This window comes from Papio anubis, chromosome 14 (genome assembly GCF_008728515.1).
Source record: "Papio anubis isolate 15944 chromosome 14, Panubis1.0, whole genome shotgun sequence".
Taxonomy (NCBI): domain Eukaryota; kingdom Metazoa; phylum Chordata; class Mammalia; order Primates; family Cercopithecidae; genus Papio; species Papio anubis.
The window spans coordinates 106,302,494-106,328,773 of record NC_044989.1 but is presented as its reverse complement, the minus strand read 5'-3'; the positions used below and the strand labels follow the sequence as shown (position 1 = coordinate 106,328,773).

The window sequence follows — 26,280 nt, the reverse complement described above, 5'->3', positions numbered from 1 at the left end:
CTCGTCCCCCTGCTGGGGACCCCTCTCCCCTTTTCTGCCGCAGATCCTGGCCTCCCTGCCCTGCCTCTGACCGCTTCTTAGGAGGGGCTCAGGACGTCCCTTACCTCCGGCCGCAGCCACCGCCGGCTGCCGCAGCAGAAGTGAACTGGGAGTAATTGACTTGCAGGGCTGGGGCGAGAAGAGGCAGGAGCAGAAAGGTCTGGCCGCGGCTCCCCAGGGCGCCCTGAAGTGCTACTGGGCAGGGAGGGGCAGGGATCTGGGGCATCTCGAGGTGACAGGAGAGGCTGATCCTGAATGGGTCCCTGGACAGGCCTCAGCCCAGACCTCCCCTGCCAAGGGCTGGGGGTGGAGGTGAAACCAAATCAATATTTATAGCATCTCCTGGGCACCAGGTCTCCTGGCTGTGGCTGCTCCCCAGCAGCCTCTGAGGGCCATCCCATATGGGGTGGAGTCTAGGGGACTGCGTTGTGTCCCAGCCCTGCCCTCGGGGCAGGGTGACCAGGGGCTACCGAGAACTCCACTACCAGCTTCACTTCCCTCTCCCTCGAGGCCCAGACAGGGTCACACATCGGTGTTAGGGTAGACTCACCCGTCCGTGCCCCCCAGGGCAGCTTCACAGTGTAAAACTCTCACAGCCAAACACCACCCAGGGCCTGAGAGGACAGACACACAGTCACTAGGACTGCAGCTGACCCAGAGCCAGTGGCCACCGATACAGAGGGCCCTTTCGGCCAGGACGCCGGGGCTGCAGCTCCCAATCCCAGGTCACCGGGCTGGCACTGATCCCTCCTCTGCTGTCTGGTCTGAGAACACCCCGTTGTGAAGCCGTGGGGCTCCTTATCTGGCAGGCAAGGTCCCAGGCTCTGGGGACACGGCGGGGAACCAGACGGAACAAAACGCCCTAGAGCTTATAGGCTATGAAATGAGTGATGAATAAACGATCTATGGGAAGGGAACAGGGCTGCAGAAATAATCTAGGATGGGGAAGAGGGGAGGAATGCCCAGGGCGGGGCCTGCAGGGCACATGGCATTCAAATACAGATCCGAGGGGTGAGGGAGAGTGAAAGGGAAGCTGCCCAGGCAGGCAGAGGGGCAGCAAGGGCCAGAGCTCAGGTGTGAGGCGAGCTGGCGGGAGAGGCCCCTCCTGCTGTTGAGGGGTGGAGGCCGAGCCCGAGGGCGGCAGGGCTGTCCAGGGTGGCAGTGGAGGAGGGAGGGAGCAGCGGTGCGTTTGGAGGCACTTTGAAGATGGGACCCAAAGGATTTGCAGATGTCCTGGGTGTCAGCCGCGTGAGAACGAGAGGAGTCAGGCCAAGGCTTTTGACTTGACCTGCTGGAAGAACCAAGCTGTTATTCACTGTGGTGGGAGAAACAGAAGCTGGCCTGGCATGAGGGGAGGAGGTGGCTTGGTGGTAGCATTTCAAGTCTGAGACATATAAAGAGATCCTAGCAGAGGCTTCAAGGAGGCAGGTGGGATCTGCAAGGGTTGGAACTGGAGGGATATATTTGGGGGTCATCAGCACATAGACGGATTTGAAGCCAAAAGACTGACCGAGCCCGGCGTGCACACTGATGTCTAAAGGACTCCTTGCCCCCTCTGCCTGCGCCCATCCCTAGAGCTTGGCTTGTACATTTGCAGAAAGCTGCTGTTGTTTTTTCTGTTCAGAAAGACACCTACCCACACTCCAAAGAGTGCCCCGCATCCTGTTCTGCCATCGGTAGCCACGAGGGCTCCCAGCTTCTTACCCGATCCAGCTGGTCAGTCATAACAGGAATGCCCACTGGCCAGGGCAGGTACCTGACCCAGGCTGGGCCAAGGAGATCCCTTCCCAGATCTTTTGACAGTGGGTGGCCCCATGACTGGGATGCAGAGACTGTGACATGCAGGCCTGGGCAACCTCTTGTAGCCAACCATGAAGCCACATGGAAGAAGCCACTTGAGAAGGGACGCTGACGTGCAGCGTTTGCATGTGAGAGGTGGAGGACGCAGTCAGTCTGAGCGGACTTTTCTGGTTATCCCCGCCCCGTTCTCTTCCCGTGGTTTGGTTTAAGGGCTGACAAGTCCCTTTGACTGAGCAAGTTCTCTCAAGTTAGGCTTAATACAGCATCTCAGCATTCAGACAGAGAGAGGAGGCACAGGCCGAGGAATCCAGGGGCCCAGGAGCACAGCAAAAGGCCGGTCCTCCTGAGCCCTGGACCAGACGGCACAGAGCCAGGCGAGAACGCGCATGTGACACACAAATGGCCCTGGCGCTCGGGGGCAGATGCGTACCAACAGGAGAACATACTGATGATCTGATTCTATTCTGAGTCAACTGTTTTAAGGTTTATATCAGGCTGGCCAGCGTGGTGGCTCACGCCTGTAATACCAGCACTTTGGGAGACGGAGGCGGGTGGATGACCTGAGGTCAGGAGTTCGAGACCAGCCTGGCCAACACGGCAGAACGCCATCTCTTATTTTGAAAATATCAGAAAGAACTTAAGAGTCATGGAGGAGAGTTCGGCACGCTCCTCTTTCATCTAACAGGAGTCCCAGAAAACAGGCGAGGGGACGGAGAGGAGGGGGTGTTCCTTAATATTAAAGATAACAAATGTAAGCACTATTTCATTTTGTCTTCAGGTGTGGGGCATGGGATATTAATATGTGTCATGTGGAGAAGGTATTTTGTGGCAAACACATTTGGGGAGTACTAGTCAGATGAGGCTACACAAATTCTTTCCCTACAGACCTTCTCAGAGCCTTTACTATACACCCTTTATATTTTCAAGACAATGTGGGGGTGGTGAAGAGCCCTTGCTTTGGAGTCTTAGACCTGGGTTCTCAAGCCTTCCCTGCCTCTTTTTGTCTCTGTGATGTTTGGGAAAACCTTTTGTCCCTCCGGGCCTCAATTTTCTCATCTGTTAAAAGGGAATCACAATTACATCCTTGTGGGTCTTCCAGACTTAGGGAAAAAGGGAGAAGACAAATGTGAAGATGCTTAATAAAAGGTAAGGTTATGTGAATGTGAAATGCCCTGTCTTGCGTGAGTTCTGTGACAGCCTCTGGCTAGGCCTCACTTGTCTCACCTGTGAAATGGGAGTTGGGGTACAATCACTGTAGCTCCCCTACCCCGCATGTAGTCACGTGCAGCCAGAGTAGTTCTTGTAGAGAAAACAAAAACCAAACGAATGCTCCCTTGCTCTGAGGATAAATCTCCGGTCACAGGCTTGGCCATGTCCTTATAACTGTTTGACTGTTTGCCTACACCTCTAGAGTGTAAGCTCCTTGAGGCCAGGGCTGCAGCTGCAGCATGTAATGCCACATCTGGCAGGCACAGAGTCGACTTGGGAAGTATTTGTCAAATGAGTAAATGCATGAACTTAGGCCTCTTCTAACTCTGAAATCTTACATCCCTCTGGATTGAGAAAAGAATCAAAAGCCTTTCTCCCACTACTGCTGCGGGAAACAGACTCCCCTGGCCCTGACTCCTCCCCTATGGTGGCCTCACCAGGGCCTGCCCTCAACCAACCTAGCCTCGAATGCTTGGGTGTTTCCAGGGACTCCTCAGAGCACGTGCTCAGGGTAGAGACCGTATGGGCAAGTCCTGTAGCCTCTGTTAGTTGCAATTGTGATAGCTCATAGGAGCACGGTGAGGATTCAATGATACTATGTCAGTGAGTGCCTAGGACAGTGCCTGGCACGTGGTAAGCAGCAATGAATGACACTGCTGCTATCCGTTATTGTTACCCAATTCCCTCACTGAGTCCAGAGGGCATGATGGGTGGCTGAGTCCTCCCAAATTCCTTGAGGCAAAGGTGGGACTTGGATAGGGGGCGTCTCACTCCTGCCCAGCACCCTGGTTGCTCCCCTGCTGCTTTCTGACTCAGACCCCAAGGTTTTGGTTCCCAAGTCATTCATCTGCATTCAGCTGACACAGGCCATCTGCAAGACACACACTTCTCCGAGCTGTCAGAAGACACCGCAGAAGCTGAGATCCTGGCATCAAGCGTCCCAGATGGAAATTCCCCAAGACACCCTTGGGCCCTCGGCTCAAGTTCAAACAAAGAAATGCTTATGTTCAGAGATCTTCACAGATCACCAGCGAGGATGTGACTTGAGAGCACTTTGCGTCAGCATCATAAAACATGAGGATTGATGACCCGTGCGACTGGGGCGAGTGCCAGGGGAACGCAGGCTCTGAGTTGGCCGGCGGTGCTTCCTGCGTACACTCTGTGCGGAGGGTGCCAGCCTAGACTGAGGGGCCGGTTGGAATAGCGCCACACTAGTTAGCATGTCCTGCAGACCCTCGTTTACAGCACACTCGCACGGGCATGTGTGCATCTGGTACTCATGACGATATGCGGGGTGGGCAGGGGTTAAGGAATGCATCCCCACTGTGGGGATGAGGGAAACTGAGGTTCGAGGAGGTGTGAAGCCAGGCCGCTTGGGTCTCCCTACTCATCACTACCCTCTCCTCTTGGCAGCAGAGAGAGGTAAGCCAAGGTCAGCCAAAACCCAGAAATTTACCCAGAGAAATTCACAAACCAACATGATGGGCCTTGTACAAACTCTAGGAGTATGAGGAGAAGAGCTACAGATGGCCTTACCCAGTCCTGTCATGCTGGGGCCGGTCAGCTCCCCTGGACTGCATCTGGGTAGGGGCATGAAAAGACACAAGACGGGATGAGAAGTCCTCCGCATGAGAGAGGAAATGGGAACCTCTCATCACTGCGGACCGGGAAGCAGGGTGAGGGGTTCACAGGACAAGCTGGCCTCAAACTTCCCCCTTCCATTGCCTGTTCAATGTTACCAGATACTTGCAGATCTCTGGCAGAACAGATGAGGATTTGGATACGCCTTGTATGGGGATGGGGGCAATCAGAGAGATTCGTTCCCCCGACCAAGAGGGAGTCAAACAGGTCACTGAGCGCTCAAAGGAGAACATTCCCGGAGTTATGCAGTGAGGGGCCGGCTACCACAGTAACACCTGGCAATGTGTCAAGTCCCCACTTGGCCAAGTAGCTTGGTCTTCTCCTGCCTTCCAAGTCTTACCTGACCATGAGAACCCTGGGAACCAGAACTACTTAATTAAGGAACATGGAATTCCTTTCCTTTCAGATCACCGGTCCTGATTCTGGCCTAAGATGCTAAGAGATCACAGCTCCTGTGACAGGAAAAGATCTGTTACCAGAATGTGGTTTCCACACGGGAAACACTACAGTTTTCAGTTCTTAGAGAAAGGGAAACATACAAATTCACCTCTAACAATAGAGTTTTTAAACGATTTAACTCAGGCAGGAATTTACCACATAGATCTTTTTATGATGAGCAATATTTTTAATTGTGATCTTATAAAAAGCATAAAAATTCTTTTTGTTATGTTAGCATGTTCAGTTCATTGCTGCGTCACCTGTTCAGTACTCCTTGTGGAACGTATCTACTAATGATATAGTCTCATAATTTTTACTTAACTCAGAATACCTTAATTTACCCTTCATTTTTTAAAAGACATTTTTGCTGGGTATAGAATTCTAGGATGGCCAGTTACCATTCTTTGAGCACTTTGAAAAATGCTATTCCGTTGTATTCTGGCTTCTGTGGTTTTTGTTGTGAAGTCTATCAACTTTTCTGTATCGTTATTTCTCTGAATATAATGTGTGTGTTTTTCTTCTGGATGCTTTTAAGGTTTTCTCTTGACTTGTAATTTTCAGCAGTTTGACTATGCACATGTCAGAGCTCCACACCATAGCACATGTACCTACCTGTGGTTTTCTTTGTATTTATCCTGCCTGGGGTTCATTGAGCTTATCAAACCTGTAATTTGATGTCTTTCATCAGTTTTGGAAAATTTCTTCAAATTCTATTGTTATTTCTTTAAATTATTTTTGTAACTATTATCATAATTTATTCAAGTTCTAAATATTTCTTCTAATTCTAATTCCGTGCTTTTCTCTCTCTCCCTTTCTTCTGAGAGTCTAGTTATACATTTGTTAGACTTTTTTAACTTTGACCCACATATCCTCCTTAAATTCTTTCCTGTTTTTTTCTTCCATTCACTTTTAGTCCACTCACATTTAAGGTAATTATGGATATGATTGGATTTATGCTGCCATTTTGCTACTTGTTTTCTATCTGTCACATGCCTTTTTGTTCCTCTGTTCCTCCTTCACTATCATCTCTTGTATTTGCACTTCCTTGTCTCTTGCCACGTCTTGTAATTTTTTGTTGAACACCGTAGCTCTGTGACAGACAGTGTGAACTTCTTTTGCAGGTCACCCGTGTTGTCAGGTTTGGGGGTAGTGAGAGACAGATGTGGATTCTAGTTTGTCCTTTCGAGTTCCAGTTTGTTCTCATTTTCTCTTACTTCATGTCCAGTCTCTCCTCCCATTTTCTGGTCCTGCTGACCTACAGCAACTTCAGGCATATGCAGAGGCAACAGCCCTCAATAAGACTTCTTCCCCAGCTTCCACAACTATACAAGGTCTCATTCTTATAACAAAGCCCAGATTCCATATCACTCATAGTGGTTCCACGTCTCTGATCAAGGCTTCAATGATACAAGATCCAAATTCTCTGTTAAAATTTAAACTGTATCTTTTCATTTATTTTGCCCATTTCTTTTTTCTATTTTTTAAAAAACATATTTATCATAGTTATTTTGAATTATGTCCTTATCTGCTAACTTAAACATCTGAGTCATCTCTGGATTTTATTTCTATTGACTTCATAATCAGCCACTCTCTCTTCTCATGTCTAACAATTCTGATGTCTAACAATTCTCTTCTCATGTCTAACAATTTTCTATTGCATGTTGGAAATTGTGAGTGATACGTTATACAGGCCCTGGATTTACTTACCTCCCTGTAAAGAGCATTGAGTTCTGTTTTGGCAGGCACTTAAACTCCTGACAAATCACACCATTCCTGTCAAAGTTTGTTTTTAGCCTTTGTTAGGACAGGTCTGTTTCAGCTTTTTTCCTTGTTCATAGAGTACAGCTCTTCTCTTAAGGCATGATCTTAATTCTAACAAATGGCTTTTCTGAGGTCTCAACAGAAAGCCCAGGGTGTTCACCAGTGTTCGCCAGTGTTTTGGCTGGGCCTGAACCTCCGTATTTCCTCAGTGCTGTCTGACCCCTGGGATCTTTGCTCTGCTCTCAACATCGTGGCAGCTGTTCTCCGCAAGCACTGCAGAGTCTCTCCTGCTAATGCAGAGCCTAGCAATTAGCCAAGGCCCCGAAGGATCTTTTCATGCAGATTTTGGGGGCTACTTCTTCTCTGTGGCTCCCTCCTTTCCAGACCCCCATCACCTCAAATCATAGCTGCCTTAGCAGCCTTGAACTCTGAGCTCTATTTCCTTTATCCAGTGTGACCATCAGTGCTAGGTGATCCTGTACGCCCAGCATTTTGGAAAATATACTTGAGGATAAAGATGAAGTGAACTGCGGCGTCCATTCAGTGTGATTCTCTATTCTCAAGGATCATTGCCCTCTGTTAGTTGCTGTCCAGTGCCCTCACGGAGTTGCTTTACTTACTCTGTCCAGATCCTAGAGCTGTTTTCAGTGGTCAGATTAGTCTGATGCCACCTACTGTATCATGGTTGGAACCTTCCTTTCCTGGATTCGAGGGGCAGGGAAGGGAATGATGTCTGCATTGTTAAAAATACAAATTTATTCAAACTCATCTATGTTCCTGCTTGGTCTCTGAGCGTGTCTTTGGGATATAAAATGAATCTTTTCTCTGTCATAACAGTTGAGGCTACAGCCCTTATTGAGTACCTCAAATGGACCAAGGTTTATTCTGAAGTGCTTTATACATCTAATTGATGCCACCTTCCCGCTCACTCTGAGACATATGCACTACCATCATTCCCGTTTTGTAGTTGCAGAAATCGAGTGATGTTGAGACTAAGTTACTTGCCCAAAGTCTGTTGGCTTTATTACTTCCCCTTGATGACGTCCCCACCTCTCCAGTCCTTCTGCCACCACCTCAGTCCAGGCCACCCTCATCTTTCACCCAAGCTCTCCGCTGTCCTCATGATGGGCTTTTCTGCTTCTAGGCTTCTCTGAGAAGCAGGGCCAGAGTAGAAAGGTGGGCAGCTAGGCTGGGGGTGCTGATGAGGACTGGGGCCAAGAAAGTCCAGGCCCAACCATGGGGCTACAGTGTGGGGAACTGGAGGTGGTGGGGGAAGCAGGAGAACAAACAGTGAGTGCTTCTCAGTCAGTGATTAGGCCTGTGGAAGGAGACACGGGCCCAAGACTGATGGCCCACGAGGAGCAGGCAGACACCAGGCAAGGCAGAGGCCCTGAGGCATCGGCAAGGCCAGGGCAGGAGGTGGGTGGGGAGGTAGGGGCCGTGGGGCAGCATGTCACTGTGGCACTGCCTTCAGGCTAAGTTCAAACCCCAGCTCTGCCTCTCACCAGCTGTGGGCTCAGTTTCTTCACCTTAGAATCCATTTGAGGTTGACGTTAGCTTCGTGAAACAGAACACCTAATTATGGCGACTTAAATGAGACGAGTTTAGCTTTCTCAAGCAATGAGAAATCCAGAGGTTTAGCTTGGCAGCTCTAGCCATCAGAGCCCAGGAACCTGTGTCCTTCTTTCATGGTTCCAGGGACAGTCATCATAAGCCCATCCCAGAAATGAGGGAGAAATGGCAACAAGAGGATGCTGGCTGAGTCCTTCCCATTTCCATAAAGATGGTTTCCTAAAAGCCCTACCCAGTGGTTTCTATTTATGTCCCATTGGCCCAAACTATATCACACGGTCATCTAGCCACAAAGACCGCGGGAAATGTAATTCTGTGGCAAAGAACACTGTTGCCCCCAATGAAATTAGACTTGATCTCAGCCAAAAGGCAGAGAAACAATTCTGACAAGATAAGGAGTCTACTCGAGGGGAAGAAGGGGAGAGGTGACACGAAATCGGCAACCGGAAGTCTCTGCCACAGGGGTAAATGGCGTCACTTCCTTTATCCGCGAGGTTGATGTGAGGACGAAATCAGGGCATGCGTGTAAAGCACCGGACGGGTACTTGTTCAGCAAATTTCCTAATGACTCCTTGAAGGCCACCCCCAGAGACAAGGCTTCATAGGTGCTTGCAGCATTGACTTGGCTAAGCCTCACCCAGAGAGAGGCCCATCAGTACAGGCTGACGGGACGCAGCCTGCAGCTGCCGTAAAGCCCTGCCTTGGAGGGAGGTGATGCCCTTTACTTGCTATCTTGACTCAGCGGGCGGAGGATGAGGCTCTGGGCCCTGTGCCTAAATACCACAAGGAGCTGGGTGTTCGTGCAGACACTGCCGATTGTCTGCCCTCATCTATCCCTCTCCTGCTTCCTCTTCTAAAAGCTCTGCTTTTGGCCCCAGTTTCAGGTGTCCTCCCTCCTCCTTCAGCCACAAGGGGAGCCAGGCCTGGCTGATCTGATCATCATGCTTGTGGTAATTAGGTCAGGACAGGTGCGGTGGCTCACACCTGTAATCTCAGCACTCTGGGAGGCCGAGGTGGGCAGATCACTTGAGATCAGAGATCGAGACCAGCCTGGCCAAACATGGTGAAAGCCTGTCTCTACCAATAAAACACACACACACATTAGCCGGGCATGGTGGTGCATGCCTGTAATCCCAGCTACTTGGGTGGCTGAAGTAGGAGAATCACTGGAACCCAGGAGGTGGAGGTCAAAGTGAGCTGAGATTGTACCAGTGCACTCCAGCGTGGGTGGCAGAGTAAGACCCTGTCAAAAAAAAAAAAAAGTTTGAAAATAATAATAAGAATTAGGTCAAACCAGGTGCTGTAATAATGAGACCCCCAAAACCCAGTGGCATCAGTCTTATCTCTTCTGTTTGGTCCAAAAGCAACTGGCTTTTCCAATACTGTGAATAAACCTTCAATACCTGGTATCTCCATCTCTCTTTCCACCTCTATTTCCAAATTGATAGCTCTTACTTGATCTCATCTCTTTCCTCAAGGCATAAAAAAGTGTATTTCGTTCTCCCTTTCTCCCTAGACGAGAGTTCTAGATTGGTGGGAGGGTCTGTTCCATGCAGCCATTCAGGCACCCAGGCCCTTTCCACACTGTGGCTGTTTTCTCCCCCAACCCCTAAGATCTGCATGGCTGAGGCTGGTCACCAACAGGTGTGAGTTCCGGCCAGTGGGAAAAGAGAAGCGAGAACAAGTAGGAGAGTCACTTACTGTCTTAAGACCTCCGTCCCAGGCCAGGCACGGTGGCTCATGCCTCTAATCCCAGCACTTTGGGATGCCAAGGCAGGTGGATCGCCTGAGGTCAGGAGTTTGAGACCAGCCCGGCCAACATGGTGAAACCTCGTCTCTACCAAAAGTACAAAATTAGCCAGGCGTGGTGGTGCACGCCTATACTCCCAGCTACTCAGGAGGTGAGGCAGGAGAATCACTTGAACCAGGAGGCGGAGATTGCAGTAAGCTGAGATGGTGCCACTGTGCTCCAGCTTGGGCAAAAAGAGTGAAACTCCATCTCAAAAACAAAAACAACAACAACCACAAAACAACAACAACAAAACCTCCATCCCCAAAGCCGCACTCATAGCCTCCTTTGGCAACAACACACATCCACACTAATTACAAGGAGGCCTGGGAAATGCAGTCCCTGCCAGACGGTTGCACGTGTAGCTAAGACTTTGTTACTGCAGAAGAGAGGAGAACGGGTTTTGGTGGCAAACTGGCAGTCTCTGCCACAGTGTGGCCTCTTTTCCGTTGCCAGCAATTGGTTTCGGCATGGCATGTGCCGCAACCGTAGCCAATGACACATGAGGGGATTTTTCATGCGAAGTTTAACGGGAAAGTCTTTCTCACAGTAAGAGATTCTGGAAGAGGTGGTTTCTTCTCCCCTTGGACAGTATCATGTCAGAATGTGATATCTGGAATTAGGCACCTGTCTTGTGACCGTGATGGGAACGGGCTGTGGTTAAGGCAGATGCTCTAAAGTTGGTAGAGCAGTTAGATACAAGAGCCCAGGTTCTTGCTGGTACCACTGCATCTAAGCTGGCTGCCTCAGAAGCCACCCTCTGGCTGGACTTCCCACGTGTGACACTGGACATTTCCTTACGATTTAAGCCAAGGAATGGGGTTTTCTGTTACTTGTAGCCTTAAGCCGCCCAGATTTCATGTGAAGTTGGGCCAGAGCAGAGGCTGTGGGGAAGGGATCCGTGCGGCCCCTGGGGGTCTGATTCAAGGGTGATATGGTTTGGGTCTGTGTCTCCACCCAAATCTCAAGTCGAATGGTAACCCCGAATGTTGGAGGTGGGGCCCCGCGGGAGGTGACTGGATCATGGCGTTGTTTCTCATTGATGAGTTAGTGCCATTCACTTGGAGCTGAGTGAGTTCTTGCGAGACCTGGGTGTTTATAAGCGTGTGGCACCTCCCCCCTCACTCTCTCTCCTGCTCCTGCTCCTGCCATGTGAGACAGGCCTGCTCCCCCTTCACCCTCCACCATGATTGAGGATACCAGCACCACGCTTCCTGGTCAGCCTGTGGAACCATGAGACGAATACACCTCTTTTCTTTATAAATTACCCCGTCTCAGGGATTTCTTTATAGCAATGTGAGAATGGACTAATACAGAGGGCTTGGGCAATACTCTAAGGTCAAGAGAGCTGGGCTCCCTTGGTGTCATTTCGTAGGTTGTTCTGGCTCTGAGGAAACAGGCTCTCTCCAGAAACGAGGTCCCTCTTGCGCGTCTTCAGACGCTTTCACATCCATAGTCCACTGTGCAACAGGCAGGTAAACATCACCAAGTGACTCCATTTTACAAGGAGGAAAGGGAGGCTCAAAGAGGCAATGTGCTGTGGCCACGTCCATGAACAGGCTAGGGTTGGGACCAGGAACTCAGCCCTGGATCTCCTGGACTCCCAGGCCTGTCCTCTTGCTAGTGACACCAGGGCATCCTCTGCTGAAACAATTGGGAACAGGTGTCGTGGGAGCCCTGTCAATTATAATAAATATTTATACAAGACAGGCAGTCGCCGTCCCTTCGGGAAGCTTGCAGTCTAGTGGGAGAGCAGAAACAAATAAACACGTAAGCAAATATCTACATTCCCACTGCAGTAGCTGCAAGGAGGGAAAAGTACGGAGGTGGGGTGGAGACGGATGACAGGCAGGAGATCTAGGAAGGTAAGTCTGCGGAAGTGACACTGGAGTACAGACCCCAAGGATGACGAGGCATAAACTGGGCAAAGACAGGGAGGAGGAAAAGAGTTCACAGTTTAGGGAAAAGCACGTGCGAAGACGCCGAGATGAGAGAGTGCTGGGCTCCTTCGGGTAGCTGCGAGTGCGACCAGAGCCACACAAGCAAGAGAGAGGAGGGGCCCGGCCATGGGGGCAAGGTTGAATTGAAGTCACAGGCTTTGCAGCTGGACTGCTTGGGTTCAAATGCTCACCCTGGTTTATCAGCTGTTTGTCCTTAAACAAAGCATTAACCACTCTGTGCTTCAACTTCTTCCTCCTTTCCAGTTCCTACCTTATCAGAACTGTGAGGAATGAAGAGATGAGTCATGTTGAAACACCTGGTACATAGTAAGTGCTTCAGCTGCTGGGACTGGGGCCTTCCTAGGACTGTGGTCTTTGTTGCGTGAGGAGTGGAGAATGCATTAGTTAGGACCCTGTTGGCTGCAGGGGACAGCAATCCAACTCACACTGGCTTAAGCCACAATTGGCAGATTGATTGGTTCTTATGTCTGAAAGATACAGGCTTAGATGTGTCACGGGGCACACGGCATTGCCAACTGGACTTGGTTTCTTTCTCTTCATTTTTTCCTGTGTTTTCTCCAGAGGTGACTGTTCTCAGGCCCGCTGTTCCCACATGGTGGCAGGCTGGCCACTTAGCTACTATAATCTCCTGCTTTTCCCCAGGCCAGTCTCATGGAGGGCTCTCACTGTCCTGGCTCCCATCTGGTGGCCATCCCTGAGCCAATCACTGTGGCAGCAGAGGGGCGGTATGGAGTGGAAAAGAGAAATTGACACTGATTGAGCAAACCTCCAAAGTCACCGCACTGAGGCTGGGAAAGGAAATTGGGGTGTGATCACCAGCCACACAGGCAAACATGGCCAGTGCTGAATCAGGGGGCCCCTGGGGGTTTCCCATCGGGAAGGGGCAGGGTCTGATTTTTGTCTTGAGATGATCATGTTGAACTGAGAAGAGGTAGGAGAACCTCAGTGGAGGTGCGGAGAGGCACCGGGGACCCATGTCCGGAGTCCAGGAGGGAGAATGGTGCTGTGGCTGGGCTGGTGGCAAAGGGGCAGAGATGGACAAGGAGGCACAGGGCAAGAGTGTGGTGACAGGGTGGACAGCGGTGGGGACAGGCAGATATTCCAAGGTAAGAGCCAGGGTTCTGGCTGAACAACTGAGATGGGGAGACTTGGGGAGTGGCAGGGTGGGAAGGATGAAGAGGTCAGCTTTTGAGGTGCTGAGTTTGAGGACCCTTGCGGGTGTGAAATTCCACTCCTGGGCATTCTTGTCTGGTTTCCATGAAATATGGGAAGAATAAATAAATTGAATAATGGCTGCTTTGCCCAGTAGAAAGCACTAGAACTAAACTAGAATAAGGGAGGCCTCCCCCAGCCCCGCTCCAGGAGGGTTGGGACTGGACCAGTGTGCTGAGCTGTTTTCACGGAATGGGTTCCTCAAACAGCATGCATCCAGCCCAGACCACCCTTATGAGTCCGGAGATTTCCTGAAATCCCCGGGCAGCTAGGTGGTCAGGAACACTTAGCATGGGACATCCAGGGAATGTCGGTCAAACTGACAGAGTCCCAGGCCCTGGGAACCGCCAGTGCAGCTGTGGTAACAGCATGGAAGATGCCAGGGCAGAGAGCCAAAACGCAGGGAGGAAGAGTGTGGCCCAGGCAGGTGTGCGCTAGTTCATAGGCAAAGCCAGTCAAGGCAGGGCTGCTAGAATCTGGGTTGGCTTCTCGGAGACAGAACTGGAGTGGCAGCTTCAATATTCCAGCAATGGTCCTCACCTCAGCTGTGGGGTGCATGTCCAGGTTCGGAGTGACCCCCCACCCCCACCCCAAAGCAATTTCCTCTGAAAACTTCCTAAACTAGAGCAAGACGCAAGGCATCCCTGTCTCCTAGTCATCCTGAGGACTTCAGCCTTCTCCAGTCACCCCAAAGACCAGTGAACTGCTCCCCCCACATTGCCCCTCAACTTGTCCCCGCCTCTGCAGCAGCCCTTCCCTAACTCCCGCCCTGCAGAGGTTTTTTCACATGTGCCTCACCTCCAGCCTGTGCTTCCCCCAAAGCAATGAGTGCCACCCACATACAGCATACTGCCACATGGAGGCACTTGGGGTGTGCTGGGGATGGAAGAAATGCACGCCAGGGCAGACAGTCACCTGGGAAGGCACTTCATGGGTGGGTGGGGGGTACATGGGGCCTCAGGGCTCACCTGCTGGCTTCCTTCTCCAAGTCCCAGGCAAGGGGACTGTGATAAGACCCTCAGCCCAGCCTCAGTGGGCCCACAGTGGTCCCAGAGCTGACAGGCCCTAAGCTGGTGAGTGAGCCTGGGAGTCAGCTCCCCATCCATTAGGCCCGTAGCCCAGGCGGCTAATGCCGCGTGGACACTCTGCTCTCAGGCCTGGTATCCACTTAGGCGTTGTTAATATTTAACACGGCACAGCCAGAGGATCGATGTCTTGTTTATAGCTCAGGGTTTATGGGCAGTCATCGAAGCTCTCACTGGGAACTGGGAAGATGCTCAGGAGCACCCAGGGAAACAGAGGCAGAGAAGAAGGGTGGATGCCAGCCTCAGGACTCCCAAGATGGCCTCCTTTGCAGGCTCAGTTCTCGATCTCAAGCATTGGAGCCCCTGCCACGTGCCAGCCTGCATCTCATCCTATCCTTTCAAGCTCCCGGAGAGGCTGGATTATTGTTCCCATTTTATGGATGAGGAAACTGAGGCTTAGAGGGGTTATGTACCACTAGGCTTTCACAGGTCACTGATGGGGGCTGAGCCGGCACTACCTGGGCACAGGCTGGATCTTGCTCAGCACTTACATGTGTAAATTACATTGCAGGAGGCTCTTTAACAGCTCTGCTCCAACAGAGCTGTTTTCTCTGGGGATTGTTAGCCTCTCTGCTTAGAACTTCTGCCTTTGGTCAGTGGAGAATCATCACATCCCAATCAACTGGAATTAAAAGCTATGCATTTACAGTTCCTTAAAACTATTGCCAACGGCTCAGACATTTAACTAGGCAGGCAATACAGTGAGGCTGCACTGCGCAGCCCTCTCCCACTCAGTTCCCACCAGAAACAGGCTGGTGTCACGGGAAAGTCCCCGCTCCGGACTCCAGCAGGCCTGGCTGTCCCTGTGCCCCTCCCATAATTAGCCCCCTAGCCTAGGTTTCCTCCCCTGTAAAATGGAGGAAGAGGAATGCCCACGGGGGAGTCCTTTAAGAATCACACGTAAGCCCAAAGGCTTGGCCCACATAGGCGCTCTCCAGGGGGCCCTGGCAGCCACACGCCGCCGCTCCCACCCCACCCAGGCAGCAAGCTCTGTGCCTGGGGCCGAGCATCAGCTGAATGAATGGCCGAGCGAGTGGCAGAGGCTCCTTAGAAGTAAGCTGCAACTGCTCAGGCCGTGAGTCCAAACAGGACTGGCGCTCACAGGCGTGGGGCCCCGCTGGATTTCTCCCGTGGCTAACGCAGCGGGAAGGATGAGGTGCGGGCCGTGGCCACGCTGCCCGGCGCAGTCCGTCCGGCGGGGAAGCCCGCGGTGCGCCGCGCCCGCTGGGGGGCAGCCGAGGGCCAGGCTCCCGATTCGGGTCTCCGGACTCGCGGCTCCGAGGACCCCGGGCTCCGTCCGGCCACGCCTCGTCCTCCCCTATTTTCTCCTTCCTTTTCGCGGCTTCCCCTCCTCTAACGGCCCCCGACAGGAAGAAAGCCGCCCACAAACGAATAAGCATGCCCTTGCCCTGCCCGCGCGTGGCGCTCCGCATCCGCTTAGCTCTTCCCCGCCGCCCGCCCGCCCGCCCGGAGGCGCGCGTCTCCCCCTCACGGAGCAGGAGGCGGCGGCGGCGGCGGCGGCTGCGAGTCGGTGACTCGACCAAGGTCACGCAGCAAAGTCAGCGCCCGAGCTTCGCTCCGCGGCCGCCAGGGCCAAGCCCACGCTTCCCCCAAAGGCCCGAGCGCGCGCGGGTTTCCGGAACGGGAGAACTTTGGAGACCAACTTCTGCATTTTCAAAGGGGTCTGCCCGGGCCCAGTTTACTCTCCGGCGGAGGACCCGGGTTGCGGGAAATGCGCCGGGCAGTGAGGGCTTCCCGGATCCCCCGCCGCCGGCTCCGCGCGGGCCAGCGGGGCGGGGCGGGCCGGGCTCAGCGCCTCCCCGGGAGAGCGCAGCCGCCGCCCCCTCCTCCCGGGCTCCCAGCCCCTCCCCAGCCCCTCGGCCCCATCCTGCGCGTGGGAGAAACCGCCGACCGCGCGGCCTCCGGGCGCTGGCGGAGCAGCGGTGGCGACGCGCCAGACTCCGTCCCGGGCTGGCCCGTGCCGGGCGGGGCGGGGCCGGCTCCCTCCGCCCTTCTCGGGCTGGCGCGGGGGGGCCGCAGGGACGCCTCCCGGAGTGGCCGCCGCCCCTAGGCCAATGAGCGCGCGGGGAGCGGCGATGGAGGCTGGGGCGGCCAGGAGCGCCCGGGACCCCCGCGCCCCCGCGCCCGCGGGGCTGGAGGGGGGCGACAGAGGCGCGGCGCCCGCGCGGGGCATGGAGGCGCCGCTGGCCCACGCTGGCCGTCCGCGCTGCGTTTCGCGCCGCCGCCGCCGCGCCTCGAAGTTTGCCGGCTGACTCGGAAAGTTGCGCTCGGGCTCGGCCGCCGCGTCCAGCCTCCGGCCTGCCCCGCTCGCCGCCGCCGCCCTCCGCGGGGCCCCGGCCCAGCCAACCCCGCAGCCCCGCCTGCCGGGGGCATGTGAGCCGTCGCCGCCCCCGAGAGGCCGTGCGGGCTGCACGGGCCCCGGCGCCTCCGAGGCGGTGTGTGGGCGAGGGGTGCCCCCGGGCCCCAGGGCCCCAGGCAGCCCGGCTCGCCATGGGCATCCAGGGCATGGAGCTGTGCGCCATGGCCGTGGTGGTGCTGCTGTTCATCGCCGTCCTCAAGCAGTTCGGCATTCTGGAGCCCATATCCATGGAAGGTAACGCGTGGCCACCCGCCCCTCCGCCGCCTCCGCGGGAGACCCGTGGTCTGGAGGGAGGGACCGGCACCCGCACGCCGGGGTGCACTGGTCTGGCGAGGAGCGGCCTGGGCCGCCGCCCCCTCCCGGCTCCGGAGGGTTGGGCCTGGGAATAAGGAGACGCAGAGGGCCCGGGCTCCCTGGAGCCCCAGAGGGGACGAAGCCGCAGCCCTTGGGCTGGGTGTGAGCGAGGCGCCTGGTGACACCTTTAGCGGACAGCCCCTGCCGTCCTAGGCCTGCAGTCCGAGCGCCCCTGGTGAGGACACCGGCTTGGGCCGCCCTGTAGTGGGAGGTGGCGCAGGGTGCAGATGACAGGAAGGACCCTCAGCCCAGGGCACTGGGCGGTGGGGAGAGATTTGAGGCCTCTGCCGTGTGATGGGGCTTCCCCTTTCGCCCCCCCCCCGGGATCCCCCCCCCCCCCCCCCCCCCCAGCAAGGTTCAAGCCCATGGGATCAGTAACCAAATCTGCAGGCGCCACATTTCTGTCCCAATAAAATATTAACTGAGGAGACAGACCCACACTTGGATCAGACACTGACGGCCCCCTGGGGCCCTTCCATGGCACATCTGGTTCTGAAGGGGGCCCTGAAGCCTGGGATGTAGGTTGCCCCCTGTTCAAAGAGGCCCCGCACCTCTGGACCGTGGGGAAGGGGCTAGCTCGTCCTGTTCTCGTCCCTGCTGCCCTCTCCGAGGACATGGGCATCCTGCCTGCCCCAGCAGTCTGCTGACCTTGCCGGGCTCCAGCTCTCAGTACTGAGACCCAGAGGCCTGGGGATGAGAGACAGAGAGCCTGCCCCTGCCTGGGAGCTGCCCAGCAACCCCTCGGGCATGGGGATGTGCCCGGAGCCCCTGTGAAGGGCTGCTGAGGGCGAGAAGGGGCAGGAAGCAAGGCTTCCCTCCATTCTGCCTTTGGTGTCCAGGGCTAGCTCTTTTCCCAAAGTCCACGGCCACATGCCACTGAGAAGCCACTGAACTCTGCCACCCCTTGTCTTTTGGTGAGTGCGTGAGGCCCAGAGAGAAGGGGCTTGCTCCAGGTGGCTCAGAGGGATGCCACCAAGAGCTTTGGATTGGAGATGGGGAAGAAAGCGGCCCAGGCTGGGCCTTCACTCGGCCGGATGCTGGCCCTGGCAGGGGAATCTGTGACAGGGAACTTTGTGGGAAATACAGGTGCTGGGATTGGGGCAGAGTGTGGAGGGGTGAGCGTCCTGTGCTACTGTGCCTCAAAGGACTGTGCCTCCTGCAGGGAGTGCCATCCCCTGTCCCCTTGTCCCATTTTCTTTCCCCATCTGGAGCCTGGGGTGGGTGTGGAGGGTGGCTGGTGCCCAGGGAAGCCGTGATCTCGCCATTGCTCTTCCCTGATCCTCGGGGCCTCCGGTGGCCAGGAGCAACAGCCAGCCTCACTTCACTTAGTACCTCAGACCTTCCTAACAGCAGGCTCGCCCACAGTCGGGGGCAGTGTGAAGTTTGCCTTTGTGATTTCTGAGGAGGGATTTCTTTGCAAGGTGGACAGTATGCACAAGACAACAGACAGTTTATTCCACCTGCCAAAAACCTCATTCAGGCTCCCATGAATCTCCGTTTTCTGGTGCATGTGCCCACTCATACCCCTGGAGTTCTGGGGTCTTGATCCAGTTGGGGGAGCTCAGAGCCTCAGAGTCAGCTAGGCCTATCCTGGGATCCTGTCGCCTTCATAAACTGGCTGTAAAAATCCCTGAAACAGTCCGAGCCTCAGTTCACCGTCTGTAAAATGGGGCCGGTAAGAATCCTGCTCCCTAGGGCTGTGGTGGGCTCGAACCAGTGGGGTTTGCACGGATAGTAAAAGTGCAGGCTTTGTGAGGCATCCTTATCAGGGATACTGGCGATGAGTATGTCAGTGATACTCACAGTAACAGCACTGAGTGAGCCATTCTCTCACTCAGACACCCCCACCCCGTCAGAGGGAGGGGGTTGTGAGTTCCACATGTTCTGTTGGTGGGGAATGGTGTCAGCCAGCCGAGGGCCTGGAAGCTCCCATTGGCCAGGCAACGTCTAAGGAACTGTCAGATGAGCTGTGAGGAGCCCAGGCTGTCCCAGCAGCCTGGATGTGAGCGATCCTCAGTGCCGCTGGGGGCCGGAAGGGGACTGTTGGCCCAGCTCCACTCCAAGCCTGCGCGTGTGTAGTCAGAGGGGCCTCTTGTCCTCTCTGAGCCTCCGTGGTTCTCATCTGTAATAGACCAGAGTTATGGTGCCCTGGGGATTGCTAGGAACTAATGGATCCGGGTTCTGGGGACGCAGCCTTCTAGAAATACATGCAGCAGTCAAAGAGGCTTCCTCTCTGCCCTGGGTCCCCCATCAGTCCCTTTCCCTGGATGACCTCATGGAAGAGTCACCGCAGTCACTTTTCCTGAGCACTAATGGAACAGGAAGCTCACCCCTTGATCCATGGACAAGGGGGCTGAGCCCGGGGTGGTGGCATGGCTGTCCAGACCACCAGGGCAAATCAGTGGGCAGCAGGGCATGGGCCTGGCCAGAGGCCAGGCTAGCCTCAGTGTGACAGACTGTGGGTGGTAGAAAGGCAGTCCTCATCCTGTCTGCTTAATTAGGATTTCTCCTTCCCTGGTAACCTACAGGGTATCAGAGATGAAGAAGCTGCCTGCCATCCACGAGCTTCACCTCGGCAAGGGTGCAAGAGCCTGCAGCTGCTGGGATGGCCCTGAGGGCCATCAAGGGGATCACGTCTTGGCTTTGGGACCTGGACCCTGTGGGGCAGGGCCGGGGGTGGGGTCTGCATCTGAGGGGCTATGGTGCCTGACACTCCACGTTTAACACCGTGGGGTCCCAGCCCAGAAGGTCCATAAAGCTCCTGAAATTATGGGCAAGATTGCGTGTTTGGTGCTGCTTCCTGGAGTGCTGAAATACGGTTCTCGAGGGGATCTGTGTTCCCCAAGTGCTCGAAGGCTCGCCCCTGTGGCTCTCCGTGGAGCCTTGCTGGTGGAGGGTGTTGGTGGGCCCTGGCGGGCAGCATCCCTGATGTGCTGGTGACATAAAGGTCCTCCTTGTCCCTCTGTGGTTCCGGGCTCCTAGCACAGTCCTCGTAGGAGCTGAGACTCTCTTACACGCTTGATTTTTCTCCACAGCCTTGTCACTCCCTTAAGATACTGGGTATCTCAGTTTCTTTATCGTTAGTTCATGGTCTTTCTCCTCCAGCCGCGGGTCGCATGAGGGCAGGGACTTTGTCCTACTCACATTAGCACCCTGTGCCTAGAACAGTGCCTGGCACCAGGCGGCAGCTCGGGGAGGACTTGTTAAATTCATGAGGGAACCTGCTGACCAAGAGGGAGAGCTGGAGCCTTCTTCTGTCCCCTCTGTCCCAGCCCCTGCTGGCGAGCCTGAGGCCAGGTCCTGTGAGAGCTACTGCCTGGATGGGCACAGAGCAGGGGGCCCAGAGCAGCAGGGGTGGGGGCTGCTGCAGAGAGCACAGAGGCTTGAGGTGGGGTGTGCTCAGTGTCATCAGGGAAAGTGGGTAGAGCCAAGTGAGTGAGGAGCGGTGGCAGTGGAGGTGGGGGGCCACTGGTCTCTTCACCGAGCTGCACATCATCATTGTAATCATCTGGGAACTTTGAAAACTACCTGCCGTGCCCACCCTGGGGCATCGGACCCTAAATCTCTGCTGTGCCCACCCTGGGGCATCAAACCCTAAATCTCTGCCGTGCCCAGCCTGGGGCATCAAACCCTAAATCTCTGCCGTGCCCACCCTCGGGCATCGAACCCTAAATCTTTGGGTGGAACCCAGGCACCGGGATTTTTAGGAGTTTCTGCCCTGGGTCCCCCATCAGTCCCTTTCTCTGGGTGACTTCATTGGGGAGTCACTGCAGCCACTTCTCCTGAGCAGTGTTCAGTGTCATCAGTGGTGAGCAAACTCTGAAGCCAGAGTTGGGAGTTGAGGCGCACGGCCTTGGAGGACAGGGACTCTCAACGTGTGCTGTGGGTCAGCAGCAGCAGCAGCCCAGGAGCTTGGTAGAAATGCATCTTCAGGGCTGGGCGCGGTGGCTCACGCCTGTAATCCCAGCACTTTGGGAGGCCGAGGTGGGCGGATCATGAGGTCAAGAGATCGAGACCATCCTGGCTAACACGGTGAAACCCTGTCTCTACTAAAAATACAAAAAATTAGCCAGGCGTGGTGGCAGGCGCCTGTAGTCCCAGCTACTCCAGAGGCTGAGGCAGGAGAACGCCATGAACCCGGGAGGCGGAGCTTGCAGTGAGCCAAGATCGCGCCACTGCACTCCAGCCTGGGCGACAGAGCGAGACTCCGTCTCAAAAAAAAAAAAAAAAAAAAAAAAAAGAAATGCATCTTCAGGCCCCTACGCCAGACCTGCAGGCTCAGAAAGTCTGGGCTTGGGCCCAGCAGCTTCTGTCTTCCCCAGCTCCAGGTGCTAGGGACGTACTGAAGCCTGAAGACTACTGCCCTGGCCAGGGGTGGACCTCCGCAAGGACATTTGCTTTTACTGTCGGAGAAACCCAGAGCCATCGGAAGGTTCCGAGCAGAGGAGTGAAGTGGCTTTGCCTTTCCGCAGGGTCCCGCTGACTGCTGTGTTGAGAGCAGACTTGGGGTGCGAGGCGCCAGGGGAAGCAGATCCTGTGAGAGGCATTTGCAGCCATTCCGGAGGGAGACAGCGTTGGGGTTGGGGGAAGTCTCCGGTTCCAGATGTATTTCCCAGGGAGAGCTGTTGGTTTGCAGTGGGGCATGAGGGGAAGGGAGGAGTCTGGAAGATCGGCCTGAGCACCTAGAAGGTACAGCGGCCATCTGTTGAGATGGGGAAGCCTGGGGCGGGGTGCAGGTTTGTGGGAAGGTCAGCAGCTCTATTTGGACCTGGTAAGTTTGGGATGTATTAATTTTCTATCACTGCTGTGACAGATTCCCACAGATTCAGAAGTGGCTGCAGTGGTTCCCCCATGAAGTCACCCAGAGAAAGGGACTGATGGGGGACCCAGGGCAGAGAGTCCCCCAAGAAACTCCTAAAAATCCCAGTGCCTGGGTTCTACCCAGAGATTTAGGGTTCAGTGCCCCAGGGTGGGCCTGGCAGAGATTTAGGGTTCAGTGCCCCAGGGCGGGCCTGGCAGAGATTTAGGGTTCAGTGCCCCAGGGCGGGCCTGGCAGAGATTTAGGGTTCAGTGCCCCAGGGTGGGCATGGTGGGCATTTTTTAAAGTTCCCAGATGATTTGGTTTCATTCCTGAAACCAAAACAAGTTTACTATCGTATAGCTCTGTGGCTCAGAGACCTGCAGGGACCTCCCTGACTCATGCCTGTAATCCCAGCGCTTTGGGAGGCTGAGGTGGGAGGGTCACGGGAGGCCAGGAGTTCCAGACCAACCTTGTCAACATAGCAAGACCCTGTCTCTACAAAATAAAAGGTCCAAGTGGGGCCATGAAGGAGGTGTTGGGGTGTACGTGTCAGGAATTTATCAGAGTAGTCTGGCTGAGAAAGAATTTTACAGGCCACTGGCAAATGTGGGGATATAGCACTGTGAGACTGGGGGAGTCACCAGAGAAGTGGGTAGGACAGGCCAGGTGGAGTGGCTCAGGCCTATAATCCCAGCACTTTGGGAGGCCGAGGAGGGCAGATCACTTGAGGTCAGGAGTTCAAGACCAGCCTGACCAACATGGTGAAACCCCGTCTCTACTAAAAATACAAAAATTAGCCGGGCGTGGTGGCAGGTACCTGTAATTTCAGCTACTTGGGAGGCTGAGGCAAAAGAATCACTTGAACCCGATTGCAGTGAACCGAGATCATGCTACTGCACTCCAGCCTGGGCAACAGAGCAAGACTCTGTCTCAAAACAAACAAACAAACAAAACAAACAAATAAGAAATGGGTAGGACAGAAAGGGGACCAGATTCAAGGGCCCAACCTGGGGCCCTGCCAGACATCCCCTTGTCATCACAACAGGTCAGGGAGAAAGAGCAGGGTCCGGAACACTGGAGAGCTGTGTCCTGGAGGCAAGGGGAGGAGGGGTAGCCAGGGGAGGGAGGGAGTGGTCCTGGGGCCAGAGGCTGCTGCCCAGCTGGTTGTGGACTCAGAACATCCAGGCTCCAGGTCACCTGAGGACAAGACCCAGCACAGGACTTAGCAGCCCCTCCTGGAATCTCCATGCCCCGCCGACCAGCCACATGGGTTAGTGAGCAAACACTGAGCGTGTGTGCTGGGGTGGGAGCTGTAAGGGCCTCTCACCTGGGCGGGATTGGATTCTGACTGGGGCAGGGGTGTCTCCTCATGGGAGGACTGAGCCCTATGCACAGAGTGAGTGGCCAAGACTGTGCAGGAGGCAAGGCCCTGGGAAGAGAAAGATGCTTTCCTTGCAGAGAACCTGGGTGGGGGCCTCCCCGACCACTCCACACAGAACTGATCCCCGAGGGATAGCAGCTGACACCAGGCCCCTCCCCGGATGTGGCCGTGTGGTCCAGTTCGCCTCCCCCACAAAGGGCCTTCTGGGAGCAGATCGGATTCAGAGGCCAGAGTGGGAGCAGCTGGCATTGGGCTGGAGCCGGGCATCCCGGCCTGCAGGCCCTGCCTGGTCTAGCACACTGGGTTTCCCCCCATTCCAGCCCGGCTTGGCCACCTGCTTACAGGGTGACTTCTCCATGTTTAACCTCCTTGAACCTCACCTTCCTCTTCTGTAGAATAAGGATAATCATACCTCCCAGTATCCGCTTTAGCCAGAGCGGGTGCTGAGCCAAAAACACTTTGGAAAAGTTGAAAGAGGAACTCGGGTCTCAGAATTTCAGACAGGGAGGGCAAGAAGAAGTGGGTGCGGGTGGGCGAGGCAGATGCAGCCCCAACCCGGAGCTTTGTGACCACATCTGTGGCATGAGGCTCGACTTTGGCCGCTGCTTCTCTTCGCTCAGCTCAGATTTCCATGCAACTCTCAACCAAGGGCAGTTTTACCCAGCAGGGACATTTGGCAACGTCGAGAGACATTTTTGGTTGTCACAGCTGGGGAGGTGCTACTGGCATCTGGGGGGTACAGGCCAGGGGTGCTGCTCACCGTCCTGCAGCATGCAGGGTGGCCCCAGCACAGCACGCGAGGTATCTGACCCTGTGTCAGTAGCACCGAAGTGGAGGACAAAGTCCTAGAAGGCGCGCTGGCCGAGGGCTGGGAGTGCCACTTCACGTGGACAAGTCGCTTCTGTCTGAGTGGTTTCCTCACCTGTAAGTGAGGGGCGGGGAGCAGAGGCACTGTCTCCCCTGGGAACTCTCCCGGACCCTGCCCTCTCCCTGCCCCCTCAGGTTGTGTTAGATACGCGGCCCTCAGATTTTCTGTGTTCCTGTCCCGCCCTGCCGTGGGCTCTCTCAGAGCAGCAGGGGTGTGTGTCTCTACACTTAGAGCCTCACAGTATGCCCAACACTGCCTGGCAAGCAGCAGGTGTTCAATAAATGTAAGTTATATGCCACCATAACACACACTTATCGAACACACATTTTATGCCAGGCAGCACAGGTAACACGGAGTCTTGGCCCTACCTTTAGAGTAGCTCTGGGACGGTGCCCTCTGCAGGGAGGGTCCCTCTGGCTGGGGCAGAGGCAGGGAGACTGGGTGGTGGGACCCTATGGCTTAGGAGTGACCTGAGCGGCAGAGACAGCAGAGGTGTGAGGTGTGATGGGGAAGAGGAGAATGCCTAGAACCAGGATGTGCAGGGTCTGGCCCACTGCCCTTGCGCCTCCCTCCTGGGAGGTGACCCCAGACACTCTGCACCCGCCCTCTGCGCACCTGCCCTGAAAGCATCTCTAACTGCAGGGCCAAGGGGACCACCAGGAGCCTGGTCTTACAAAGGTGACCTTGGGGCCTGCTGGATCTGCAGCCATCTCTTGGCTTGGAGCAGGCCCAAAGGCCATTGTGATCCTTCCTGCTCGTTCTCTTGCTCTTCTTCCCCCCAGCACCCTCTCCCAGCTTTGCTGGGGCCAGTGGTGATGCTGTGGGTGTGCTGCGTGCCCTGTTCCCTGGCTGGGCCTGCTGCCCTGTAAACTGCTAGTCCCTCAGGTCTCCTGCAGCTCCTTGGGCAGGCTTTCCAGATCTGGGATGCTGATGACAGTGATAGGAACCAACCTCTAGAGAGTGCTGTCTCCTTAGGGGCACTTTGTGCATATCCCAATCTTGTCCTCATCAGCAGGCTCGTTTCATCAGCGAGGAAGCTGAGGGCCAGGGAGCGGCAGAGCCAGGACCTTTCTGAACACCAGCACACCTGCCCCGAATGCATCTACCACTGCAGGGCCTCGGGGACCACCGGAGATGGTCGTGTGTGTCCCGGCCTCTTACAGGACAGGTGTCAGGAGCCCAACGTGGAGGCAGCTGCCCTGGTCCAAGCCCACAGTGAGAGGACCCCTGCCCTGAGCCGCTGTGGAGACTGCGTGTGTGAGTGTGCACAGGTCTTTCAAGGCAGCATCCGGCATGGAGGAAGCGCTTTCTTTTATTATTATTATTATTATTATACTTTAAGTTCTAGGGTGCATGTGCACAATGTGCAGGTTTGTTACATAGGTATACACGTGTCATGTTGGTTTGCTGCATCCATCAACTCATCATTTACATTAGGTATTTCTCCTCATGCTATCCCTCCCCCAGCCCCCGGCAGGTCCCAGTGTGTGATGTTCCCCACCCTGTGTACAAGTTATTTCATTGTTCAATTCCCACCTATGAGTAAGAACATGCGGTGGTTTTCTGTCCTTGTGATAGTTTGGTGAGAACAATGGTTTCCAGCTTCATCCATGTCCCTGCAAAGAACATGAGCTCATCCTTTTTTATGGCTGCATTGTATTCCATGGTGTATATGTGGCACATTTTCTTAATCCAGTCTGTTATTGATGGACATTTGGGTTGGTTCCAAGTCATTGCTATTGTGAATAGTGCCGCAGTAAACATACATGTGCATGTGTCTTTATAGCAGCATGATTTATAATCCTCTGGGTATATACCTAGTAATGGGATCGCTGGGTCAAATAGTAATTCTAGTTCTAGATCCTTGAGGAGTCGCCACACTGTTTTCCACAATGGTTGAACTAATTTACACTCCCACCAACAGTGTAAAAGCATTCCTATTTCTCCACATCCTCTCCAGCATCTGTTGTTTCCTGACTTTTTAATGAT

The 26,280-nt window shown here is 54.7% G+C and overlaps 1 protein-coding gene across 2 annotated transcripts in view; it reads left to right on the top strand.

Moving 5' to 3' along the window:
- The window catches only part of KCNIP3 (potassium voltage-gated channel interacting protein 3), a 90,387-nt gene that overhangs the window by 33,303 nt on the left and 30,804 nt on the right, over nt 1-26,280 (top strand). The window contains exon 1 of one of the 2 annotated variants that reach the window (XM_031655490.1): nt 16,907-17,121. The exons of the other annotated variant lie outside the window; for it this stretch is intronic. Coding sequence (XP_031511350.1) covers nt 17,019-17,121 — 103 coding nt within the window. The 5' untranslated portion in view covers nt 16,907-17,018. Of the gene's footprint in view, nt 1-16,906; nt 17,122-26,280 lie in introns of those variants that run through there. 2 annotated transcript variants of the gene reach the window in all.